The 15397-nt window shown below is 35.0% G+C and overlaps 1 protein-coding gene across 2 annotated transcripts in view; it reads left to right on the top strand.

Moving 5' to 3' along the window:
* PTPN3 (protein tyrosine phosphatase, non-receptor type 3) overlaps window positions 1-15397 on the top strand; it is a 124723-nt gene that overhangs the window by 95494 nt on the left and 13832 nt on the right. For both annotated transcript variants that reach the window (XM_027881872.1, XM_027881873.1), the window contains 6 exons: window positions 3686-3842; window positions 5563-5729; window positions 8245-8335; window positions 8614-8675; window positions 9513-9659; window positions 11817-11945. In XM_027881872.1, coding sequence (XP_027737673.1) covers window positions 3686-3842; window positions 5563-5729; window positions 8245-8335; window positions 8614-8675; window positions 9513-9659; window positions 11817-11945 — 753 coding nt within the window. The remainder of the gene's footprint in view (window positions 1-3685; window positions 3843-5562; window positions 5730-8244; window positions 8336-8613; window positions 8676-9512; window positions 9660-11816; window positions 11946-15397) is intronic.

Below are 15397 nucleotides of genomic sequence, written 5' to 3' on the forward strand. Positions count from 1 at the left end.
GTGCATAACACTCCTTTATAAACTATAGCAATTATTTTAATAAAAGTTTAGTAGGAATTTATAACTTAAATCTACAAAGTGAAAATAAAACAGTCCTTAAAACATTTTATGGTCAACCTAGCAAACTTTTTAGGGGTGATTTGAGATACTGAAGTTATATAGGGCAAGCAGACATTCCACTGTCAGGGAATGAAAGATGTTTCTCCAAAGGCAGTCATTTCCTTTGGCAGATTCAGATAGTCTTCTGGAAAGTACTGATCTTTTTTTTTTCTCCTGTACTAGAAAAGAAATGGACTTCTAACTTACACACTTCATTTAAGTGTCTGCCATTGGTGGCAAGTTACTAATTAGACCTCTAGCCTAGTAAGCAACTAAGTGAGTAAATTCTCAGGATCACAGAAAAAAATGGAAACAGTTATCTGATGTAATATACTCAATAACAGTGCTATAGAAATCATGTCATGTTACCACAAGAAGAAAAAAATATACTTTTTTCAGAACAAAGCACTATTATAATTGATTGTACTGTTTACCATAAATGAAATTTCACCCACTCTTTTTTGTTTAAAGAAATGCAGCTGATATTTGAAAGTTCAAATTGAACAGTGTATAGTATGCATTTTTACATTATTTTAGCTCAGTGATGCCTTTCCTTCATTGCTACTATTCTGACTCACTCTAGATTCACTCATTGCACTCAGGAATGCTGTTTGGTAGTATTATTTGCTAAGATTATTTTGCACGATTTTAGATCACTTTTTCCCATTTTTCTGCAAAAGGATGTGCTTTTTTGGTAGAGAAAAGGAAGAAAATCTACTCACCAAAAATAAGGCAGTGTTTTCCTTTACAAATCCTAAAGTTCTTTTAAAAATTCCCCTCTAATAAAGCAGCATTCTTGTATGCTGGGAAAATTGTAGGACAGAGAAGCCAAAATTGTTGTGAGAGCACATTATAGCTAAGGAACAACCATTTATTGCAGCTGTTGGCTTCTTGTTTGTTTGTTTTAATTAAAGCCCTATAGTGTTTTGTGGGTTTTTTTCACAAATGGTGTTTATGTCCTAAGGTGCTATAGTTTTATTTAATAAAACTTCCAATTGAAAAAGATTGCATGCTTCTTTAAGCAATAACAAGGTGATTAGCATAAAATGAAGCACTGGGTGTGTCAATAGCACAGGAAACCTTTGACATAATTAATTGTGTGGAAAAGCTTAGTATCTGAAAAATCTACAAATTATGCTTGCATAGAAGGAATTAATTCTCATTCAAGATATATTTTATATAGTCAGATGATTCACGTAAAAGAGCTGAGGCATTAACATATCACATGATTAACTAAGGTTTTTTGAGCAAAGATATTAATCTCTATCTGTAATAAAGAGTTATAGTCAGCAGCCAGCCAAGAAATCTTAATTGTAGACAAATATAGAAGATCAGCAACCATTCTCTCCATGTTCTTGTTGACTTCTTGACTCTACTAGACTGACTGGATATAGTCTTTATATCTCCTGTCTTTTCAAATATTTATATTTCAAAGAGAATAACTAATATCTCAGTAATATTTGAGAATTACATTCTTCAGTCTTGCCATTTGTAAATTGTACACATTGCAAGGACGTTCCTGGGGAGCTGTGAATGCCTAGTTAATTCACTGTTGAAGAACACCATGGCTGTTCCTAATTCTCATTCTTTTTCTGTTTGTTATGAATCATTGTCAATCTTGCCTATCCTTCATTATTTTCTTTATTTCTATGGAAAAAGTTGGGGGAAACTATTCCTCCTTTAAATCTTTAAGCAACTTTTATGCTTGGAATTTTTTCCTCCTGCATACATCTTTTTTCTTGTTTCTTTCTCCTCTCTCCTCTCCTTTGTCTATTTTGTGGCACTAAGACAGGTCTTAAGTTTTCTTTCCTTTTACTTTATTCTCTGGCACAAGTTGCTCCAAGTTTATTTTCTTCTTCACATCCTTGCCTCTATTTTTTTTCTTATTCTGCATTTTTCTCGTGTTTTTGTTTGTTTGTTTGTTTGTTTCATTATGACTTCTCCTTTCCATCTCTTCCTAATTTTGGTTGGTAATATAGTACATCGCTGACAAAGTTATGTTAGGAGTCATCGGTGCAAGGCATAATTTGGATGGAATCTAATTTGAATGTCTTGTTCCCACCCAGGGAGGGGGGCTGATGGTCGGTGTTTGGCAGGGCTAATACTGGATGAATAAAATTCAGGGAACCTGTGCTGGCACTAGGGAAATACAAGGAAGAACAATGAATAGAGAATAGCAGTAAAGGTTTATGTCTCATTCGTACAACAAATGAAATGAAGTGTTTATATGTCACTCTTGTGTCACTAGGCACTTCCTAGACAAAACAAAAATGTGGATAACAATGACAATAAAATTGTTACACTACTTAACACTCAAAGATTGTAGAATCCTGCACATTCGTATTAGAGAATCACAGAGGATTGGAAGGGACCTGAAGGTCATCTTGTCCAACCCCCTCTGCTCAAGGGTCATGTAGAATCTGTTGCCCAGGACCATATCCCAGATGGCTTTTGAATACTCCAAGGTGGGAGACTCTACAGTGTCTCTGGGCAACCTGCAGTGTTCAGTCACCCTCACAGTGAAAAAGTCTTTCCTGATGTTCAGATGTAACCTCCTGTGTTTCATTTTGAGCCCATTGCCTCTGATCTTGTCACTGGACATCACTGAGAGCCTGGCTTCAATTTCTCTGTGCCTTGCCCTTCAAGTATTTATGTATATTGACAAGACCCCTCTGTGCCTTTTCTTCTCTAGGCCAAACGCTCCCAGCGCCCTAGCCTTCCCTCATGCTAAAGGTGCTCTAGTCCTTAATCATCTTAGTAGCAGCATCATCATCATATTCTGGCTATAGCTTGAATGGCTTTTTGCTGAACTTAGAGCTAAGCATACTAAGAAATGTGGCAGAAAAAAAAGCCAAACAAGCCCTGAAGTTCAGCAGTTAATCTAAATTGTGGTATTCAAGACAATACATAATGTAAATTTTCATGTGAGATGGGAAAAACCTTGTTTTCGTGTTCCCTGCAGCACAGGTAGCAAAAGAACTTTTCACAAACATAGGAGACTTGAGCATCATAGTTTGAGTACTTGCCTGCATCTTCCTGTTAAAACTTTCAGTAAATTAAGAGAGGAAGAACGTGCTGTATTTGTAGATGTCATTTAATATCCACCAAACAAGAATTTGCTAAATAAACAAAAGTATGAAGTGTGTATGGATTTTTTTGAATTTTAAAAAGTACATGCCTAGGCAATCTCATGTTACTTAAATTATGTTCACAAAAATCATATTTGGACTTCTCAGTATTCACTGCATCAAAACTGAAATTGTTATCTTATGTGCCCAAAACACTTTTTCCAGAAATTCAGTGGTTGTTGAGACTTGGAGTCTGATCTTTGAGAGCAATCTGATGGTGGCTGTTTGATTAACATGAATTCCTTTTAGAGCTGTCAATATGCTGTTTGAACTGTTTCTTATCTTCATTGAGAGGCTTTGAAGCATGAAAAACACCTTTAGATCTGAATCCTTTGATAGGATTTCTGATAAAAAAGATGAAATCTTGTCAGGAGAACTGTGAACTTAATATCCTGATGTGTTGCTGCTTACACTATTGGATGCAATGACATTAATGTGTTTCTTTGGTCTTGAAACAGGCTGATAAATGCATTCCAAAGCTGAATGAAGGTGATCAGATAGTATTAATTAATGGCCGAGATATCTCAGAACACACGCATGACCAGGTGGTCATGTTCATAAAAGCCAGCAGAGAATCTCACACAAGAGAGCTTGCACTTTTGGTCAGGCGGAAAGGTAACTGGGCTAATTTTATTCACTTCTAATGTATTTGAGACTGTTGCTCGTATGCTTGGCATTACACCCTCTTCTGTTTACATAAATGTGTTCTCAGTGCATTTGGAGTAGGTCTGTGCTAAAACATAGGTCTTACCACGTTCAAATTAGTAGTACAAATACTTTAAACTGTATAGGTTTTTACCACTGCAATAGAGAATCGACCAAGTTAGAATTTCTTCTTATTTTTAAGTCCAAAAATTTATGAAAATAAATAGTCCCTTGAAAAAGGTTTTTGGTGGTTTGGTTTGGTTTTGGTGTTTTTTTTTTTTTTTTTTTTTTTTAAATAAAGCATAATTTCCCTAATCCCCAATTGCAGGTTTACAAATACTCATGGGCTGTTCCCCAGCACAATTATACGATGAAATAAGTAGAATAAACTGTTCCCCACCTCAGTCTTACAACAGATATTTTGTGACAATGCTGAGATATAGCTGTGCTGCCTGCTTGCTAAACTGCTGCCAGTAAAGAGGAGACTTTGAAATGTGCAGTCTTAAGGCTGTATATTTAAAATATGTAGAACCCCTCCACCTTGGCTTTACTTTCTACATGTAGGTACCAAGAGCTTTCAGATACTGTGAAACTTAGTTTATTATTTATTTTCTTTAAGTCCTGTGGTAAGACCTGAAAATACACTATTATGGAAGGGTTTTGCACAGAGTTTCTAATTACATTAAGACTTAAAAATCTGAAGGGGTTATGCATCACTGGGAAATAGGAGGGAATAAAATTACCTAAATGATATGTACTTTTGTAACATTGACTTTATTTAAAGCTTCTTGTGTTTCTAGGAAGACATCTTGTTTTCGCTGTTGTAGGCCTTTCCACTGGCTTTATGCAGCATTTAGTCTTCCCTTAACTCTTCTAGTCCTCCTATTTGCAGATAAGAGAAATCTGCTTTTATCTAAAGATAACCTGTGGCCCCATGCCAGTCATTTCTGTAGGCATGTGTATGAACAGCTTCCCATTTTCTGAAGTTTGGCAGGTATGAAGTGTTCTGATATTGCAGAGAATAACCACAGCTGAACATGTTTGGTGATACAATACATTTCATAGACCCAACTGCTACACAGATTATTTCACTAATGTTTGTCTTGTTCTTCAATATATTATCAAGGAATGTCACAGAAAACAGACTATTAATTTTTTTAAAGTTCTTTTAGTTAGTTCCTTCAATATTAGTATAAGAAACTGCAAAAGAGAATTTAGTTGCTTCTCTAATGGAAAGGGAGTATTACATAAGAATTATTGCATTTATTTTGCTGTTGGAGGTCCAAACATACAAGTTTCTTGTAGAGATATTCCATTAATTATATTCTAAACTTTTTTAGGCAAATCTCCTTTGTTTTTTTACCATGATGGATGCTGTAATTCATTAGTCTATTTAGCAGTTCATTCCGTAAGACAAGGTTGCAAAAGCTTCTTGTGCTTGGAATTCAATTTCTTTGTCTTTATAGATGGGCCCTTTGAGTTTCTCTTTCAGAAAGGCCATAAGGACATTTCACTCCTAGTACTTTCTATACTAATATAGTACAAAAAGAAATGCAATTAAATGTATTGCTATTTACTTTCCTGAGGCTTTGGAAACTTTGTTGTTCTTTCAAGCTTGAAAATTTTTATATCTGTTACAAAAACATTAATGCTGTATGCAATGAATTTTAATTGTCTACACACCTTTCAGTAGTTAAACAGTTTGTGGATTCCAAATCAGAGGATGAAGCTGATTCCCACAATCTCCCAGAATCTATTCTTCCTGTCTGTTCTGAATATGGTGGTGATACACTGGAGGAGTCTATGGAACAACTAAGAAGAGGGCTAGAAAGTGGAACTGTCCTTATTCAGTTTGAGGTAGGTAATACTCAATTCTCAAACATCATTAATATAGACCAATAGCTGTAATCAGCAAGTAATGTAGGGACCTAATTAATTGCAAATTTCATTGTTCCTGTTCAGTTCTGTCTCAAGGGAGCAACGTTTTTACTTGCCCATCAGTTTCACCCTTCACTACTTAAAAAGGAAGAATGAGTTATCAGTCTTACACAAAATATCATCTGCTAAGAAAAATGTATTTGAATTAGCATATTTGTAGCTCAAACACCTAAAGCTCACTAAATTAATATTTTTCCTTAGTTATTTTATTCAGTAGAGTAGTGGGGTTTTCACAGAGGTCAGTCTTGTACTTTGTTTCTTTTTCTATGTTCTTGAATGTGTTAGCAAAGAATGTCATTGAAAACTGACTAATAAAATGTTTTTATAACTTATTATATTAGTTCCTTCATTTTTAGTGTAAGAAATTACAAAAGATAATTCATCTGCTTCTCTAATGTCAAGAGAGCATAGTGTATGCAAGTTTGTGCTTGTTTTGCTGTAGTGGATTCAAACATTTATAGTAACTCTGGAGAAACTCTAGTTATTATAATTTATAAAATTGACATTGAGTTCAGGACTAACCATTTCTGTCATTGAGAATTTGTAGAACAGCAATAAAATTTTTCCCCATTTTGATATTTTTTCCTTCACTCTTTCAAATACTGCAAAATTTAATGGTAAGGGCTGAAGACTTCTGATATTGGTAATTATATAACCACTTTTTTAAATGAAATTTGGTTTGTTTCCAAGATTTCTGAGAATTAAACTTGCCTTTTTCTTAAGAAATTGTAGACTATGGTTCATAGCTGCTTTCCAAAATCCACAGCACTGGGTACAGTCCATCAGTTGTAATGAGTACTGGCTGTTGAAACCGCTCAAAAGACGTGAACTGGCCTTTCAGTACTTTCTTAATTGTCAAATTTGTTTACTAAATTTGTGCACAATTTCCTGTAATAATCTTCATAGGATATTTGCTCCTTTATAACTTTTTTTCATGTCAGCATTTATAAAAGGATATTACAGAAAAAGCTCGAAACCCTTTCGAAATAGAATAAATCTAGGGGACAGCTAAGTGGCCTTGATTCTTTGAATTCATTGTTTCATAATCAGAGACAATTGCAGTGTCACCTCATCAGCCTTGGTGACTCTCAAACTCTCCATTCACCTTAGTAAAATGGTAAATAATTATCCAGTAGACTATGAATAATCAAGTTTTTCCAGAATATCTCCTCCATTTAACCAGAATTTAACAAGTCTGTCAATAGAAAATGACTATTTGCCAGGCAACAGTAATGAAGCTGGAGAGTGATTACTTGACTTTAAATTATTCTTCCTTGTTTTCCAAAAGAAAGGAAAAATCACAGCTTGGCTCTAGTAAAGTAAAGTGGAATTTGAGTTATAACTGATAGAAGCTGTTCCACTGTATATTTTATCAAGTTTTCACAGGGATTGTTTATGTTGTATAAGTTGAAAAATTAGGTGAGCTGTGATACAGTCTTAGAATTCAGTAAATCTTACAATAGAATAAGCTTTTTGTGTGTTGTTTTTTTCTCTCAGTCAAAGTAGCTTTCTATTTATTTAATTCCATTTTATGTATGGAACCATATTCAAAATCTTCATTAAACACATAAAATATAATATGGTCTTTGGTAAGTGTTCAGTGAAGTACATAAAACTCTGCCACAGCCAGGTTAGTAATTCAACTGCAAGTTGCTTTCACGTATATTTAATACAGAAAAGCTGTAATTGTATAATTACATCGCTTAATTCTTTGTTGTTGTTGTTTTCCCCCCTCTGTACCTTTTATTGTCTGATATGATGCACTTAGAAAGATAAATCATTAAGTTTGGGGAAAACTTAAGACTATGAAGTCCAACCATTAACCTTGCACCAACCTTGAAATTTTGATTTACACTTCTATGCCCACATTCACTCCAGATAAAGTTTGCAACAGAGCAGATGGCCCAAAAGAAACAGTGTCACAGGTTAAGAGATTGTGGTACATTGAAGTGTTGTTTATTTCAGATAATTAGAGAATTGCATAGGTTAGGTTTAGTCCAGAGAATAAAAATCTGTCTGAAATTTTTGTATTACAGTTCATTCCATAAAATATACTGCAACTAACTTTTTTTTCTTCTGATGTCTTTCACTCCTCCCTTATTTCACCCTCAACTGCTATTTTCCTTCCAGTCTGTGGTTTTATAAGAAACTTGGAGGCAAACAATATATTTCAATGATTCTCCCGTTTCCTTTCTTTTTCATTTTTTTTTTTCCTAGAAATTCTTCTGGATATCATGATGAGATAGCATTATTAGAAATTCTTGTCATGTTAAATGCAAAAATCTCTCAAATTATTTTTGCAGAAGGATAGGAAAAATATTAAAGAAAATAATTATTTTTTTCAGTCTATATATTTTCATGTGAGTGTATTTAATTTGTGTATAGCATAATCACAACCCTCAAAATTGTATGATTTTTCATTCTTTTTTTGCAGCAACTTTATAGAAAGAAACCAGGGTTGGCTGTCACGTGTGCAAAGGTACCTCAGAATATGGACAAGAATAGATACAAAGATGTTCTACCTTGTGAGTCTAAAGCACAGTTCCTGCCTATTTTGCTTTATTCTTTATATGGTAGCTATTAAAACTGTTGTATGGAACTTACTGACTGAAGATTTGATTATATAATTGAAGTCATATAATTGTTCATTTTATGTTCTAAAATGTCATGTATTCTGGTTTTTATTCTGCTGTTTGTGTCTCTGTAATTCCTCAGTTGTTTTTTAACTTAATAGAAGGGAAACATGCCCCTTAATTGCTAATTTTATTCCCTCTTTTTTGTATTTGTGTGTCTGTGTGTGCAGATGATGCCACAAGGATAATATTGCGAGGAGATGAAGATTACATTAATGCAAATTATGTGAATGTAAGTCATACAGACACCTGCATTTACTCACTCTCTGTATTACTAATGCAGAGTGAATTTGGCTTTTTTAGGGAAAAAGGATATTTTTTATTATATGTTGGAGGTTTGCAAATGCAGAAGATGTAAAGTTTCTTAATGTAAAAGATGAAGTGTCTCTTGTGAAACAAGTGGCTATTCTAATACACAGCAGATGCAGCCGTGTGGTTGGTATAAACTTTGATATGTGCGGAGTCTTTAACCAGTAAAAATTGTTTCACCTTTCCATAGGCTTCAAGTGCTGAGGTTATATCCTTAAAATTAAGCCCTTTTCCCACTAGAACCACTTGTGGCCAAGGGATATAGAAGACAAACCTGAGATATAATTACCATAATCAATCAAGTGTATACTGGGGGTCAGGGAAAAGAGGGGAAAACGTGTATATATTTGTGTCAGATCCATGAGCACCTAAATCAGAGTTGATTATTCACTTACTGTGTTTAGTAGCAGGCAATAAACAGCTTTTGCTAGTGTACCTTTGGTGTATATGCCCTGCCGTATTTCCTCACTAAATATTAAAGAAAATCTGGAATGCTTTGTAGTTTCAAATTTTCAAATACATTTTCACTAATAATCTTCTATTCATAGTTCAGCATGAAGGACTATAGAATCTGTACTTTACATCTGTTTTAAATTAATGATTTTTTCACAAAACAAAGTGTGATCTTGATTTTCTTTTTACTTATTACTTGCTGCATTAATCTTCCCTCAAAACTTCCTGTTTGAATGAAACGCTGAGTTAAAATAGTACTTGTGCAATGAGAGCAAACTTTACATATAAGTTTTCTTCCACTTCATAGATGGAAATTCCTTCTGTGGGCATTGTGAACAGGTACATTGCTACTCAGGGCCCTCTTCCACACACATGTGCACACTTCTGGCAAGTAGTCTGGGATCACAAATTGTCACTGATCATCATGTTAACAACTCTTACTGAACGAGGACGGGTAAGTGTCCAGGTTCTTTGTATGCCGAAGAAATGTACTGTACCTTTGAACTTTTTTTTTCCCATTATTATGATTAAATAACCATCAAATAGGCCGACTTATTCCATTGAATCATTTTTCTGAAGGCCAGGCTTTCTGAATTACTTAGGAACAGAGAGTCTGCAACTTGCTTTTTGGTTTGCTGCTTTGTAAACAAACCAGCTGTCTGATAAACAGAAATCACTGCATTCGCTCTGTTATGCTGAACAGACAGGTACCAAGTGTTGTCATTTTTCCCCCTGAGTACTGGGCTCCATGTGGCAGTCGCTCTCCAAACCATTCAGCAGATATCTGCAAGCACTGATCAGGCAGAGCAAACCTTGTAGTCTGGCATTAAAAAAAAAAAAACTACCATCGTGCTATTTAGTAGTAGTGGTGAGAGTTTAACCTGCTTATTTTTATTTACATTTTAGGTTCTTACCTAGAATCCCTCTGATAATTCTTTCAATTATGTTTAAATACACTCTGGCACTCCATTACTTTTAGAATAGTACAGTGAAAATCTGTTGTGGGTTTGTTGTTTTTTTTTTTTATTTTGATTTAACATATCCTTTGTAGTTTTAAAGATTAAGTGTTTTAGATTAAACGTAAGGGTAGTTTGAATTTTTAGAAGGTGAAAGCTGAAAGAATTGGTTTTCTTCAGAGGTAGAGAAGGTAGAGAAGCTCTTGCATGCCTACGCTGTAACCTTTTATCTATATCTCCTATGTGGTCTATCCTACACTATGAAATTTACCTGGCATCCCAGTCAAAAAACAGTACTTTTAGAAAACAAGTCACTGAATATTTGAAGGTCCTAAACATCATGAAGATTTACATGTAAGGAAGGATGGTTAAGCAGCCATCAGATTTTAATCATGGTCAGGTTACATAGCTGTTCATGGAAACAGACATTGAACATCATCTGACACAAGAATTCTCCCTTCATCTTTTTAGTTTATTGCAGTCAAAACAGCTTGCTGCTTTCATTTCCTTGTGTTGCGGAGAAACACATATTAGTAATAGTTTGTAGTTTACCCAGTCAGTTGGAAACTTTAAGGCTATTGTTGATAGCTTCTAATCATCTTGCTGGTACCTCTACACCCTAGACACTTTTTCTGAGTTTTGTTTAATTTCAAAAATTATTTATATTTGGCCAATTGGTGGGTGAACTTTTGGGAATAGAAAAAAAATGTATATTCTTGTCAAGAGTATCCCCACTGGCAAATGCCAAACCTTTTCGCAGTCCCTGGAGGTTTTACACTCCAGCCTGTGTCTTTCCAATGATCTTAAGATTTGTATTATATAATTTTTTTTTTCTCCACAGTAATATTAATTTTTTAAAAATTGATACATTATTTTGGCTTAAATTTGAAAAGGAAAGTATTTTGGGTAAACTACCACGGTAAAAATTTCAGGCAAAATGGTTATAATTTGGATTTCAATCCACTAAAAATTGAGTTCTATTAAAGAGAATCCAGAAATTTTAACACTTCAAAATTTCCAGCTTTTACTGTCTGTATCAGTTTAAAAGTTACAGACAAAACCAACTTTGAACTTTGTACAGTTACAGAGTCACATCAGTTAAGTTTTGATTGTTTCTATAGGTAGATATTCCACAGCTTCGTAGGGTTTCTTGTATCTGTGTTTGACCGTCTTCGTGGAAATTTTTTGCCAACATCTAATCAGTTTCCCTTGTTGCATCTTTTTCAGTTGCCTCTTGTCCTTTCGTTTTTCACTTTCAACAAAAGTGTGGCTCTGCCTTTGCTATAACCTGTTATTGATTGCTAAAGATAGTTATAAATTTACCCTCTACACTTGTCTTCTTATGATGGAATAAATCCATCTTTCTCCTCCTACCTTATGGCTTGAGAAGTCACTTTAGCAATTGCAGATGAGCACCAGACAAAGCATCATGCATCCAAACCTGAATGTTTATTAAAAATCACTAAAACAGATATTTATGGAGACTTTAGCATAATTTGTCCTGTTATTTTTCAATTTGGATGCAAAAATCTTGCCAGCAAACCAGAACAGATTTTATACTGCTCCTTGAGTTCCCTGAACCACAGCGTAGAATGGAATGCTGGAAACAGAAGTGCTTGTATTCGGTCTTGACATGTGCCTAATTTTCCTTACAGACCAAATGTCATCAGTATTGGCCTGATCCACCAGATGTGATGGAGTATGGCAGCTTTCGAGTCAAATGCCACTCTGAAGACTGTACAATTGCTTATGTTGTTAGAGAAATGGTGATTACAAATGTTGAGGTAAATGTCCCTTATCTTTATTAACCCCAAGCAAGCTGAATGAATACAGGTAGAGATAGGTAGATAAAGACTCTGTGTTTGATAACATATATCTCTGTGTGTGAATATGCATGTGTGTGTATATACACAAAAGAATATGTATATGTTAAATGAATCAAGATAGTATGATTACTTCTTTAGAGCTTCTTCAAAAATTTACTTTTTGAAGTTCTATAATACATTTACAGATACTGTAATAAGCTTCATAAAGAAGTTTAGTGCTTTTCTTTAAACAGTTTTGCAATAACTGGATTCACAAGTAGTTTGGTTTGTAATGTGAGGTTTTTTCTAAGTAACTATGGTCTTTCAGGGATGAAATATGGATCACTTGGTTAATGGCACATGCAACTAGAGCGGCTAATTAAGAAGTTAAACCAAATAATGTTTTGAGCTAAGATGCAAAATCTCAGCATTTCCTTTAGTCAAATTCTAAAAAAGAAAAAAAAAATCCATATCTATCTCAATTGAAATGTGCTCAATTTGTGTAAGATACATGCATTCCACAACTCCTAATGCTTTATGTTAATGTTAGAAAGCAAAGAGAAGGTTAAACACATGCATATCCTCTTGTGTTGTGAAATGTGTGTACAGGTCATGACTTCTCACAACCTGAGTTATAGGGGATGAAATATGGCTTCTAAGTTGTCCTGGATTTCTTACGTTTCCTCTCTTCATCTCTTTTCCAAAATTCTAAGGCCCACAGCTATTTTCTAAAAAGTTGAAGGGTTTGTGCTTTCATAAGATATGTAAGAAATGAGTGTATAATGTCTAAAGACTAATTTGCAGTTCCATTACTAGTAAGTATTTTAAACTGCTGTGCACTTTAGTAGCTTTTACAGTTAGCAGAATTGCTAGTAGTAAAAGAAAAAAGGAAATATCTGTTTTAAAATATAACATGTAATCAATGGGTCTTACAGCAAGATGACCAATCCTTTAATCTCATACATTTGTAACTGAATCTGTCACTCGGCAGTGCATCCAAATTTGTTTTAATGTAATTAAGATTTCCTTTGTAGTCATAAACATATGAGATGTCAGATGCCAATACTTTCAGTTACTCTCAGGTCTTTCAGTTGAGATAGTTTACAGTGTTTCAGTTTCTAGCTATGAGAAACCACATATTCAGGGAGCAGCATGATATTTCTTTCTGTATTTTGGCCATTAATCTGTAAGTTATAAACCTGAATGTCAGCACAGAAGAAATTAAGCCCATAAAAGTAGTACTGCAAGCATATATGCACAAGCTTTTATTCTCTGTCACTCAAATTATTTATTTTTAACCTTTCTAAGCCTCATGAAATAAAGAAAGGATTAATTTCCTACCTTTTCAAGAACCAAGATTGAAAGCTATACTGTAGCAAAATGAAAGGAGACCAAAAGAAGCACCAAATTTGGGGATTTTGGGGGTTGACTGGGGGAGGGGGTGGTACTTTTTTAAAAAAAAAAAGCTTCCGAACACTTTGGGGGCCAGAACAAACAGACCTAAGGAAAGAAACTGTGTAGTGTGAGTGCAGAGTTCATTACACAGTGCACTGTTTTGTAAAACAAGATATGAATTTCTTTTTAATCATTGAAAAAATAGCATAAGGAGCCTAAGACAAACTTTTATTCAGTTTCCTTTAAGATAAAGGCCTTGCAACATGTCACTGCCCATTAAATCTCAACAATTTAATTCAATTATGTTTTGAAGACAACTTTTTTGCTACTTGCCCTTGTTTAAATAAGCATTTCTTCTTAATTTCAGTTCAGTGTGAGTAGAACCCAGCCACGGAACTTAACAAGGCTGTGGAGATAATACTTGTTGAACCACATAAGTCACATTACTTTGAAGGACTGTAATTTTTAAAGGTTTTGCTTTATTTGTTTGATTTTTTTATTCTCCCACATTTTCAAACTGCCCTGTCATTCTTTCACCTGATAAATTTTACTAAATAAACAAGAGGCTGAAGAGCAGTGCTGCAGAAGGGAACCTGGGGGTTCTGGTCAATGGCAAGTTGAAAATGAGTCATCAGTGCCCTGGCAGCCAGGAGGGCCAACCATGTCTGAGGGGCATCAGGGAAAGCATCACTAGCCAGCTGAGGGAGGGGATTGTCCTGCTCTGCTCTGCACTGGTGCAGCCTCAGCTGGAGTTCTGTATGCAGATTTGGGCACTGCAAGAGAAAAATGACACTGAAATATTAGAGAGCGTCCAAGAAAGGACCATAAGGATTGTGAAGGGTCTTGAGAGGAAGCCATATGAGGAGTGCCTGGGGTCGCTTGGTCTGTTCAGCGTGGAGGAGACTGAGGGGAGGCCTCATTGCAGACCTCAGCATCCTCATGAGGGGAAGTGGAGGGGTAGATACCAATCTCTGTGGGGACCAGTGAGGGGACTAAAGGAAACAGCATGAATTTGAGTCGGGGACATTTAGATTAGATATTAGAAAAAGGTTCTCCACCCAGAGGGTGGTCAGGTACTGGAACAGGCTCCTCAGGGAAGTGGTCACAGCACCAAGACTGTCTGAGTTCAAGAAGCGTTTGGACAAAGCTCTCAGGCACATGGTGTGATTCTTGAGGTGTCCTGCACAGGGCCAGGAGTTGGACTTGATGATCCTGATGGGTCCCTTCCAACTCAGTATATTCTATGATTCTATGACATTATTCAAATGAAAAGAAAAAAATTCAAGATGTTTAAAAATTGATTGAATTTCATCCATTAAAGAAAAGTTATATGATTGCTATAATGAATGAGTGTAAGAGCCATGAGAGAGTACTTACATCTTATAAGCAACCCAGGTCAAATTAATTAAAACAATTCCTTCTGTCATAATATGGATTTTTTAGCATGATTGTGCCAGCAGTGACAATGTAAATAGAGGGATTTGGGGTGATAAGCTTCTTTTTCAATTAAAAGCTATCACTTTCCATGGATGTCATAATAATGGAGGGTATTATTTGAAGAGGAAGAAAAGAAATGGATGCAGTAATTCAAACAAACTTAGGATTAAGAATAAATTCATTTCACTGAGGAAGAATGTTGTAGTTTGCTGAAGGGAGGAAGTAAAATAGTAAGATGAAGAATGACTGACATCTCTCTGTTTATGAATGACCAGCATGTAGGCTTTCTAATGACTGTGTTAAATTGATATTCAATGAAACGAAGGCAGTGATGTAAGTAGTATACTACTAGCACTTTCTGCTATAAACAGCTGAAAACAGAATCTCTAATTTTTTATACATCTTAATTGTTTGGATTGAGGCTTTCCACAGCTTTGTCGTCTTTGCCAGATAGATGTCATACAACAATTCTTGAGGGGAAAAGTTGAGTTGGCTTATATTAGGGATTCTTAGATTGGTTCACTGAAACTTTTACTTCTGCATTTAAACAAGACCTTGTATTTTTTTCTTTCGAAGTAAATCTGTGTAAATTAAAACAC

This window comes from Empidonax traillii, unplaced genomic scaffold (assembly GCF_003031625.1).
Source record: "Empidonax traillii isolate 1590-97213 ecotype Southwest subspecies unplaced genomic scaffold, ASM303162v1 scaffold98:size2021230, whole genome shotgun sequence".
NCBI classification, from domain to species: domain Eukaryota; kingdom Metazoa; phylum Chordata; class Aves; order Passeriformes; family Tyrannidae; genus Empidonax; species Empidonax traillii.